A 12,250-nucleotide genomic window follows, 5' to 3' on the forward strand; every position below is an offset into this window, starting at 1 on the left:
TGCTGCCACCCATGTCAACTGGATGCACTGCCTTAGATATTATGTGCTTTTTAACTAAGAGCAAAATGCCTTTCCACTCCTGTTTTGTCCTGTCCTGTCTGTCCTTTTGGCATACATTGCATTCCCCATATTCAAATTCTGCATCATTTATATTTCAATACAAAATGCATTTTTCAAACCTATTCTCCTTGGCAAATATGATAGCAATTACACGTGCAGAAGGAAGGGGTAGTAACTTTTTCAATTTCCCTGTCATTTGGTATTTAAGAACTTACTGTCATACAAATAGTTAGCATTCTGTTAACATAGAAGTGTTTGCTTCTTTTTGAATGACCCTGCATAAGAATAATTTTTTAATTATTAGTAGCAGAAAAATAATGTTTTCGTAATATTGTATCATGCTCTGTTCATTTGAAGTTAACTTAAACTGAATCTGTCTAAATCATAGAATACAATGTTACAAAGATTGCAGAACCTTTAAACAACTTAATGAAATGAAATTTGATAAAATAAAATCTCACCAAAAAACATGGGAATGTCAACTTTATCTTCATTTTCTACTTTTCTTCTTAAAAGAACTATATAAGCAGCATAGAAAAGGGCACCAAGCAATGACCACCCAGCTCCCTGAAGAAAGTGACTGCGTAGCTGATGTTTGTCCGTGGCACTAATAACACCAACACCTGCTATGCTTTAAAGTAAAAAAAAATGTAAGTCCAACTAATTAGCAATATCAGCAATATGATTATGCTTTTGGGTTAACAATTGTTTAAAAATAAACCTAATCATGTAAAAATTTACAGACATAATATGAGGGTTATCCCAAAGTAATGCATGCTGACGACATGCCTCTCACTCCATACAACCTGCATTGAATGTGTAGAGGCTTTTAGAAACAACTGGTGATATTGCATCAGTTCAGATTACAATTACAGATGACAAATCTTTTATTAAAATCTAAACTGTACAGGTTGAACGTCAACACAACTTTATGAATTGTTTGAGGGAATTGTGTGGCAAGTCAACAGTAAATCATAGCACAGTTTCATGTTTGTTTCAGAGGTTTCATCAAGGTCAGACCAGTGTTCAAGACAAGCAATGCTCAGGAAGACCGAACACATCTATGGACAACCCATCAGCAATCGTTGTTACCACCAGTTTGGAGGAAGACAGATGTATGACCTTTGAAGAAATAGCCAATGAATCTGGAATACGGATATCATCTATTCAAAAAATTTTAATAGTTGCTGTCTGATGTATCCTGCATTTCCTGTGAGGTGAATGAGCAAAGCATAAAGAAATTGCAAAATGGTTACTCGCATATTACTGACAAGAAAGTGAAGAGTTTTAAAACACACTGTTGCCACTGATTAGACAAGGAAATGTGAATTTAAACCTGTAATGAAGCTACAATCAGCTCAGTGGAAGCATTCATCTTTACCATGCCCCTCTAAATATGTCTGGCAGCAATCAAGAGTGAAACAAATGATTACTGTGGCCTACAATTCATCATCATCATCAGCCATTTTCAATCCACTGCAGGATTGAAACATATACTGAATGGTACTTTACTATGGTGAGTCCATTGTAACATGATTTGATTGTACAGTGAACCAATTGTAAAGCGGGGGTTCATTGTATTTTTAACTATTTACGTGAAACTTCAGATTATTGGGTCAGCCGCTTAATCGGGCCAAAATGCACTAGTCCCAATGTGTCCGAAATAACCGGAATCGACTGTGTATGGGGTATCTATGCCTTGTCTTTCCAGTGCCTGTCTGTCCTATGCTGTATGGAGTCAAATGCATTTTCATAATCTGCAAATGCCAGGCATAATGGCGTTTTATGTTCATTTGCATTCGCTGTGATATTACGTGAAGGTGATCCATAGTTGAGAATACTGTCCTAAAGCCTGCTTGCTCTTTTGGTTTTTTCTCATCAAGTATTCTTTCTAATCTGTTAGTAATGACCCTTGTGAACAACTTGTAAATGTGGGATAACAAGCTAATTCGTCTATAATTTCCAATTTCTGATTTATCTCCTTTCTTATACAGCAAAGCTATGATTGCGTTATTCCACTCCACTCCTTAGGCGTCACACTTTTTCTAATGCATTTTATGAAGGGAGTCTTGCCAGTTTTTGTGTCAAGTCTCTTCCTCCCAATTTTAACAACTCTACAGTAACTTCATCTTTCCCTGGGGCTTCCTGATTCTTCATTTTTTTCAATGCATGTTCTACCTCATCAGGAAGAACATCAGGTATGTCATATGTGTTACTAATTTGTGATCCATCTTCCCCACTGATGGCATCATTCCCTTGCTCCTTGTACGATTTTCTATAGTAGTCTTCTGCTATTTGAATTACGCCTTCTCTACTATTTATAAGTACACCATTGCTATTCTTCAGTTTCAGTATCATTTGTCTTTCTGTATTACTGCTCATGGCGCTGATTTAAGTCCTTTGTTTTCCCTTATTGCTTGTTCTACTTTTCTTCTGTTAAATCTTCTTATGTCCTCTCTGAGACTCTTTCTAACGGCTCTGCATAACTCAGCATACTCAATTTTCTCCTTGTCAGTATTTATTTTGCTCTTCATTTGTCGCTTTCAGTTCATCACGACAAGTGTTTCTTGACTAATTTTTTCTTCTTTGGATTTCTTTTTACCTGTAAGTTTCTTGGGCTTTATCACTTTCAGGAAGTTGTAATATTCCTCGTCAATATCTTGGTCCTGACCAGTCTGCAGAAGCTCAAACCTGTTCTTAAGTTCCAGTACATACTGCTTTTTCTCCTCTTCTGTTATCTCAAAGACCTTCATATTATTTACTTGAGCCAGTTTTTTCCTTTCTTTTCTTACATCTATATCAAGTGTGCATCTTACCATTCTGTGATCAGTTCCAATGTTTACCTTGTTCAGGACGGTAACATCATTCATGATATATCTTCTGTTAGTGAGGATGAAATCAATTTCATTAGTTGTTAATCCATTTGAACTCTTACACTTCCTGTTCACCCTTTTCTTGAAAAAAAGTGTTCATTAGTGACAATCCTCGAGATTTTGCAAATTCCACAAGTCTTTTACCTCTTTCATTTCTTTCACCAATTCCAAAATTTCCTATAGTTCCCCTTTCTGCACTGTTTTGTTTTTTCCAACCTTTGCATTGAAGTCTCCTATAATGATAGTGTAGTGGGTTCTCTGCTCATCTAGAGGACTCAATTTCTGTGTACATTTCTTCAACCTCTTTGTCATCATGGCTCGATGTTGGTGCATAAATCATTATAACCTTTAGCTTGTACCTCTTAGAAATCCTGAGTATCAGTCTTGATACCCTTGGTGATGTACTTTTGAATCCCAAAATGTTGTTTTTTTATATCTTTATGGACCAGAAAGCCAACTCCACCTTCGCTCCTTTCACTGTTTCCATTGGTTTACAGCAGATTTCCGCTTGATAAACTTAGACATAAGGATAGATGAAATAGGACCAGGGTATGTCTGCCAGGGGCAAAAGTTGATGATGTGAAACGTATATCATTTTTTAAGGGCACAAACCCATGCTGTGTCTTAACTATTACTGCAGTCTTGTCTAGATGATCGTGCAATGCTTCAATGTTCTAATGTCTTTGAAAATTAAATGTTTTGTTTTGTTTCCATTCCAGTTTTTTTTCTCACAATTTGGGAGATGAAAGTGATGAGCAAGGAGAATGCTTCCATGAGGACCTATCCATGATGGAAAAGCAGTACAAAGGTCACTGGGATTCTGCCACAATTGGAGATTATGGCCAGTTTCTTTAGAGAGGAAAGCAAAATGGTATCTTTAGAGAGGAAAGCAAAGCAAAATATATCATAGGACATATTTGAATAAAGTATTTTAAAATTAATAAGACTCATTTGTAAAATAGCATTTGAAATTGGCTGCTTTCATTAAGTTACTAAAAATTTCAGTATATCTTTCAATGGAAGATGTGATAGAGATTTTGCTATTTTTGGAATCAGCAATCAATTTCCTTTATAATCTGCAATGTGTGATAGGGAGGTATGAAAATAATTTTTTTTGTTGCCCAGTTTTATTAATTAACCTAACTGCTTTAATTTGTCAAGGGCAAATTCAAGATTACCAAAGCCAATTTTGATATTTAATCTTACCTGATGATTACAGCAAGCAGCTTTGAGAGAGTAAACCTGTCACCACTGTTAGCAGGAAACATTCCAGCCAAGATGAGAGTAAAGAGGCCTGAGGAACATGAGAGAATATTAACAATGCCTGCTTCTGTATCTGAGAGAGCTTCTTGGTAAGAGAGATTTCCTATAAACCACTGTAAGAAATTATAATACTACAATTTGCACATAAGAATGATAGTGGAATTAAGTTATTAAAAGAAAGAATATTTCAACACAATACAAGAGATGATTAATCATCTATATAGAGGAAACACTGTAACAAGTATAAAAGGCAGACCACTAATCTATATGAAATTTGAAGTAAAAGTAATTTATTGAACAGCAGTACCACCCTTAGAAATATATATGTGTGTGTGGGGGGAGGGGGTGATTACATCATAGAAGAAATGTCACAGCTTTAACAATGTATTTTGCGGGGGCATAGTAAAGATAAAACTGCACACGCATTTACCTTCACCAAGAAACAATAACAAACGTTGAAACTGACTTGAAGTAGTCAGAAAAGTAGAAGCTATGTTTTAAAGCACTTGGGAAATAGAAACCCAAAAATAATGTATACACTCGGTGGGTTTGTATTAAAAACAACAGAAGAAGAAAGAGATCTAGGAGTTACAACACAGGCAGATATGAAGTTTGCTGAGCAGTGTAAATAGGCAGCCAGGAAAGCCCATGGTGCTCTATCAATTGATTTATTCAACATTATCCAGTAGAGAAAGGGAGGTCACAATCCCACTGTATAAGGCAATTGTAATACTTAAAGTTGTAATGCTTAAAGTTAAAGTTGTCAATTGTAATACTGCATCTGGAATAGTGTTAAAGTATGGAGACCTCATCTAATAAAAGATGTTTGTTGAGAGGGTCAACAAAGAGGCAATTCATACGATGAGATAGACAAAAGGTTGACAAGGAAAGATGTTGACTTGAGAGTTTGGCAACCGGGCACTTTAGAGGGGACATCTTTGTAGTTTATAAGGCAGGCTCTGAAAGGATTAGGGAAAAAAAAAAAAAAAAAAAAAATTAAAGCAGAATTTTCACTGTTATAAAGAATTCCAGAACTAGGGGATATAAATTCAAATTACACAGGAAAAGGGTTAGATTGACTGTAGAAAATTTCCGAAAACTGAAGTTTCCTTTCAGCCAGCGAGTCGTTGATTACTCAAATGGGTTGCCTCTGCAGGCTGAGGTTGACAGTTTGAAGAAATTCAAAAGGTCAACTGGATAGTAGGTAACTGTCCAGTTGATAATTTGTATTTTATCAATTTTTTTTTTTTTTGGCAGGTGCAGCAAAGGCCTGTGGCTTCCTTGCACTATATGGTTATACTACTGCTAATTCTCAGGACTTCTATAGGCTGAATCATTATTATTATCACTATTATTATTATATTTGGTGTTAATAAAAAGCATTTGATACTGTTTCAATCACTAAAGATATTCTGGAGCATGGGGTTTCCATGCCTATTTAAGAGCACTCTGTATACTGTTGTTTGTCAAGCTGGGGGCAACTGATCATCAAATGCTGGACAATTTGGGATGGCACTGAAGGAGAGGATCTTGAGATCCAATTTGGTAACTACACAAATAGATAGTGAAGGTATGCCCAATCTGTAATCTAGCAAGAATAACTTCTTGTTTGGTCTGAAGCTTGAGGCTTATTGTTGAAGTCTTTTTTTTAATTTCCATAGCTTCTGTTAACTTAGTCTTGCCATTTTTCTTGCCACTTCTTCATTAAACTAGAATGTATAAGTGTTTTGTACTTAGTATAGGGTACTCTATAGTATATGTCAATCATTGCAATTGCTTCATTTGGTGTTTTATCTGCTTGCTCATTTTCAATTATTCCTACATGTGCTGGTATCCAACAAAATCTGCTATCAAAGTTGTTTTGCCGAATGGTTCAGAATCTGCTGAAGAACAGGGTGTGTAGTGGCATTTGTATTTCTTATCACTTCAAGAGAATTGGGTTAATCAAGCAAAAATGAGTTCGAGACAGATTTTGCTAAACCATGGTTCAAAGCTAATAGAATGGCTTGCATTTCAGCAGTACAGATGCTGCATTCATTTTGGAGCTGCTGGATATTTGGGTACTGCACCACTACCCCAACTTTGGTTTCTTTTTTGAGCTGTCGTCATATATCTGGGTGTAGTGTGGGTATTGCACTTCATGTGCTGAATGTAACTGATGGAATATTATTTTGGATAATGATGTTTTTCCCCAGTTTTCAAAATAGAAATCACATACAGTCGAACTACTGCCTATGGTGGAGAAATTTGTTGAGTAGAGCTTGCAATATTCAGATTGGGGTGTCTATTTAGTAGTAGTTATTTCCTTAGTCATCTTAAAGAACTTGGTTTTGTGGAATCATAAATATGTACACTATAATCAAGATCTTACTAGTGCTCCATATAATCGGAGAAGAATACATCTGTCCCCCGCCACTTGTTACCAATAGGACTACCAGGATCTTTTAACTTTTTTAGGCATGTAATGCAGAGTTATTTAGTTCTAGTTTTGGTACATGGCGGGTAAAAAAAAAAAAAAAAAAAAAAAAAAAGGTTAAGATGATTGCATTAAACCATTAACCTTAATAGTTGAATGCAATCACTGCATCTTCCAAAATTAATGGGTACATACCATCAACTCCTGGAGCTTGCTCACCTTAAAAACTCAAAGGTTCTAATAAATAGTGTTCATGAAATTTCAACAACAACCCATTTCATGCTTTCCAGCTTCATTTGCATAGTTCCCATGGATGTCCTTCCTCCTGTAAATACTGATGGAAAGTACCTGTTCAATAAACCCACATCAGCTGAGTATTTTCCTGCACCACTATACAAGGGTGCAAACTGACTTGTTCTTCTCTTCTTTGTACTTGCATATATAAAAAAACTCCTCCTCCTCAATTTCTCAATTATGAGAAATCACTTGCTCTCATAGCCAGCGATTTCTCATAATCTTCCTTTTTGCTAGCATAACTCATTCTGGGATGCCATTATAGATCAATTTGTAGCTGTTATAGACTTCAGTACTTTTCATTGCTCTGTAACTTTCCCATCATCTTTTTTTTTTGGCTCTATTAAGCTGGCTTAGCACATTGTTCATCCATCTCGGAATCCCACTCCTTGTGCTATATTTCATTAATGGTATACATATGCAATTATGAACACAGACTAATAGATAGTCTGTGTTCATCTGCCAGTAGCAACTGGCAAAGGTGAAAGTGATTCTTGCCCTGCTTCTATCTGGAATGAGCAGCAGCATGGAAAACACGGTGCAGGGGATTTCAGAGACTGCTGGGAGTCATTGTGGAACAAGTAACGACACAGGCCATGTTAGGGTAGCTAAGAATAGGAACAAGTGCCTCGGTCCTTGAGGTTGTCACAGACATTCTCTCAGATATGCCAGACAAGCTGTACTTGCTACCTGGGAGTCTAAAACGCTGATGGAACTGATATACGGGTGACACTCAAGTCAAGTGGACCCAATTTCGGCGAAGTTCGGACGGTCTGTGACAGCCAAATCCTCTGCTTGCACCTTCACGATGGTGGGACTGTTAGTAATCCTGGGTATAACCTCCATGCACAAGTACATGGTGGGTGACCACCCAGGTGTAAACCAACGTAAGCAGGGGTCGAGTTGTGGCACCCACACCACATGGAGGAACGCTGCCCCTCTATGTTACCAGGCAGTACTAGGTGGTAGATGACTCTCATCAACCGGTGAAATACCACCACTTTGCATATTGGAGACTTGAAGTGGTGGAACCCATGTTTAGTCTCTAGAGCTAAGTTCCGGTCAACATTCCGGTCAACAGTACCCTATCTCTTCCATCATGCAGTATGATTGATGACTTTTGAGGTTATGATGAACATCGTGGCGAGATCCAATATTCCTTACATTTCAAGGGTACAGCTCTAAACTGGTGTTCGCAGGCCGGCCACTAGTTAGTACACCGGATCGAACCTATTGGTAACTCTCTAGGAGGCTTCCGTATCACCTAGTGTATAATCTTGCTACCTCTACTCTGCCAGACAGTGACTGGAGGGAGTCCGAGTAGTGTGTATGTGGGGAGCATTGTCGAGGCCACGTTATGTCAAGGATCTGGGTATATTCTTACCACATGTAAGCCATATCCAAATATTTCATTACTTTATACAGCATGTCCACCAACTTTTTCTTACTACCGAATACACCATGAATTGTCAAACTAATAGAGCAAGCTTATCTACGAAAAGATCTAAACCTCCCAAGCACTTCCTAATTTATTTCACAAATATACGTGGTCTCAATTCTAATCTCAACGATGTTCATTTCCATTTGCAGTCTGCCAAACCCCATGTACTTTTCATGACAGAATCTCAGTTATCGGTTGATTCATCTACTGCTCATCTCAGATGCCCAAATTATTCTCTGTATGATTCCTTTCGCTTCAAAGGTGGTACTTGTGCATATGTCCGTTCTGATATTCCCTGTCAGAGACTTGGCAATTTGGAAACCCCTCTCTTTGATCTTCTCTGGCTTAAAATCTCTCTATCTCATTGTGTCAAATTCATCTGTTGTCTCTACCGTTCTCCCAACTCCACTAATCACTTGGAGCTCTTTGACTTCCTCTCTTTGTAACTTGATTTTCTCCAGTCCAACTTTCCTAACAGGGGGGTAATTTTCCTTGGTGATTTTAATGTTCACAACTCCAGCTGGCTTCCATATTCAAGTCACACTGACCCAGCAGGTCGAGATGCTGAGGCTTTTGCAATTACTAATGACCTAGCACAAATTGTTTATTTACCTACAAGAATACCGGACAATCCTAATCATACAGCCAATACGCTTGATCTTTTTCTCACAAACAACCCTTCTAAGTACACGATCGAAGTGAGAGGTCCTTTAGGCACTTCAGATCACAACTTGGTGATTGTCTCTTCTCCACTGGAACCTTTATCTCATGCCTATTCCCAACCTCGTGTTGTTTGGCATTACAAGAATGCAAAATGAGATGACCTGCGAGATTTCTTTTCTTCTTTTCCTTGGTCGGATTACCGTTTCAAAACTTCTGATGTCAACGTTTGCTCAGATCGTGTCAGTGAAATTATTCTTGCAGGAATGGAATCCTTTAATCCCACACTCCACTTTAAAATCAAGTCCTTTATCTAAACCTTGGTTTTCCAATAAATGTGCTAAGGCTGTTCAAGAGAAGAATGTTGCATATCGTAATTGGCTTGTTTCTAATTCTTCAGTTTCATTTTCTGCCTACACCAAAGCTCGCAACAATTGTAAATCAGTTATTAATCAGTCCAAACTAGAGTTTGAACAGGCTAAGAGTAGAAAACTTGCCAAAGCTATTGGTTGCAACTTTTGCCCATCTCTGCTCCCACCTCTGTCCAAACCAGATGGTTCTGTTGTCATTTCAGCCAAGGATAAAGCTGACCTGCTGGCATCCCATTTTTCTTCCAGCTCATGTATTAATGATCTTGGTAAAACACCTCCCACCATTCCCAACACGCTCCATTCAATGCCTCCTGTGGTCTTCCGTCAAAAGGATATCAAAAGGATTTTCATGACTCTTGATGCTAAGAAATCTTCAGGTCCTGATGGTATTTCTCCACTTGTTCTCAAAACCTGTGCTCCTGAACTTACTCCTATTCTTTGCCGCCTTTTTTCACTTTCTTATTACAAAGGCGTTTTTCCTTCTGCTTGGAAATTTGCTCACATCCAGCCAGTTCCTAAAAAGGGTGACAAGTCCCACTTCTACTCTTTCTAAAGTAATGGAGAAACCAATTAACCGTCAACTCTTAAACTACCTAGAAACCTTCCGTCTGATCAACGATCGCTAGTATGGATTCCGTCAGTATCGATCCACTGGTGATATTCTGGCTTATGTTACCCATTTATGGACTAATTTAATGGAAAGGTTTGGTGAAACACAAGTAGTTGCTCTTGACATCACAAAGGCTTTTGATCATGTTTAGCATAAAGGTCTTCTAAACAAGCTTCCATCTTATGGTTTGTGCCAACTGTTTTTAGTAATTGGTTATCCAGTTTTCTCTCTGATCGCTCACTGAGAGTGATGGTAGATGCCTCTCTGTCTTCTAACTTCTCTACTAATGCCGGTGTCCCCCAAGATTCAGTTCTTTCCCCCACTCTTTTCCTCTTGTATATTAATGACCTTCTTCCATTGTCTGGAAATCCTATCCATAGTTTTGATGATGATAGCACATTGCATTCCACTTTCCATTTTGAGAAACCTTGTCCTGCTCATTCAGCTTCAACTTCTTGAAAATCTGCTACCAATTCCTTAAATGCCGATCTTCAGATAATTCTCCAGTGGGGCAAAGACAACTTAGTTGATTTCAACACTTCTAAAACTCAGTCTTGTCTTATATTTCGCAAAAAGGATTCTTCTGCTCCTATGCTTATCTTTAGTGACACTCCGATTTCTAGGCAAAATGATATATCTCTTTTGGGGATTACCCTGACTTCTAATCTCTCTTGGCACAAGCACATGACAAATATTGCTTCCTCTGCATCTAAAAAACTTGGTTTTCTCTTTCGCTCTTGGCATTACTTTTCTTCCAAACAGCTGCTCACTCTGTATAAATCACAAATCCGCCCTGTCATGGAATATTGTTCCCACATCTGGGGTGGTGCCCCCAAAACCTCTCTCAGACTTCTTTATTCCATTCAGAAGAGGGCAGTTAGGTTAATTAATGATTCATCTCTAACAGAGTCTCTCCACTCTCTTTCTCATAGACGTACTGTTTCTGCTGCATGCCTCTTCTACAGATAATTCCATGGGCACTGTTCTTCTGAATTGGCTTCTATAATTCCCGCTCTCTCTTTCAAAACAGTCCGAACATGTGCCGCCACCAGCCAACATCCATTTACTGTCCAACTTCAAACCCACAGAACCAACTTTTCATCTTCCTCATTTATTCATTCAACTGCCGTTTTCTGGAACAACCTTCCTTCATACGTATTTCCTGAAAATTACAATCTACAGAAGTTCAAGTCCAATGTCAACAAATATCTTCTTTCGTCTTCTCAAACTCCAACCCAAGCACGGTACTATGTACTATAGGTTTTAATACCTCTCATGTTTGGGGTTCACATAAAAAAAATAAAAATAAAATATTTGTGTGTACACCAATGCTAGGAGTTTAGTAAATAAATTTCGTGAATTTGAGGTGTTGGTCAAAACATCAAAGACAGATATTGTTAGGATATCAGAGATGTGGTGTCACACAGATATAAGAAAAGCAGAAATGGAATTTGGGGAGTACAATGTGCATAGGAGGATACACAGGATTGGAAGGGAGGAGGGGTTATGTTTTTAGTTAAGAAACAGATAAAATCCAAGTACAGCCAGTTGACATGGCTACACAGTGCAGTGTCGAATCAGTTTGGTGTGACATAAGCACTGAGTAATTGTGGCATGTGATGCAAGAAAGCAAGCGTATGAGCTTATGTAGCATTAGGCAAAAAAAAAAAAAAAAAAAATCGTTTCTTGCGAAAATTCAATACTACAAAAAAGTATATTAGCATTAGTAGAGGCATTTGATGCAAGAAAGCAAGCTTATGCAGCATCAGCCAAAAAAAAAAAAAAACCCACTTCCACTTCACTCGTCTGTTCATTCAAAATACCTGTCCAGCTGAGCCTTAAACCTATTTAGGCTATCAACTTCCACGACAAGGAATGGAAGTCTGTTCCACCAACCAACCATCCGCTGGCTAAAGTCAAATTTCCGCACGTCTATCCTACATCTGTCTTTCCTCAATTTGAATTTATGCCCTCTCAGGTGATTATTCTGAGCGAGAGGAAGAATCCCATCCGCATTGAGCATGCTCAAACCATTCAAGACTTTATACTTACAAAACTTAAGCCTTTCTTCATAAGGGCACCCCTTTGTTCCATTCACTAATCTTGTTGCCTTTCTCTGTACTCGTTCCAGCAGCTCTACATCCTTCTTGAAATGAGGCCTCCAGACCTGTATACAGTACTCTAGGTGTGGCCTGACCATTGCCTTATACAAGGGAATAATCACCTCCTTATCCTTCCTTATTCACACAACCATTCCCTCTA

General features: G+C 38.1%; 1 protein-coding gene across 1 annotated transcript in view; it reads right to left on the bottom strand.

The window, feature by feature from the left end:
* Window positions 1–12,250, bottom strand: part of LOC150075717 (solute carrier family 35 member F5) — a 202,303-nt gene that overhangs the window by 58,216 nt on the left and 131,837 nt on the right. The window contains exons 7-8 of the mRNA XM_090387847.1: window positions 4,140–4,309; window positions 522–691 (exon numbers count right to left, since the gene is read on the bottom strand). Coding sequence (XP_090243973.1) covers window positions 522–691; window positions 4,140–4,309 — 340 coding nt within the window. The remainder of the gene's footprint in view (window positions 1–521; window positions 692–4,139; window positions 4,310–12,250) is intronic.

The sequence above is a fragment of the Mastigoproctus giganteus genome, chromosome 13, assembly GCF_048544385.1.
Source record: "Mastigoproctus giganteus isolate SK-2022 chromosome 13, ASM4854438v1, whole genome shotgun sequence".
Lineage (NCBI taxonomy): Eukaryota > Metazoa > Arthropoda > Arachnida > Uropygi > Thelyphonidae > Mastigoproctus > Mastigoproctus giganteus.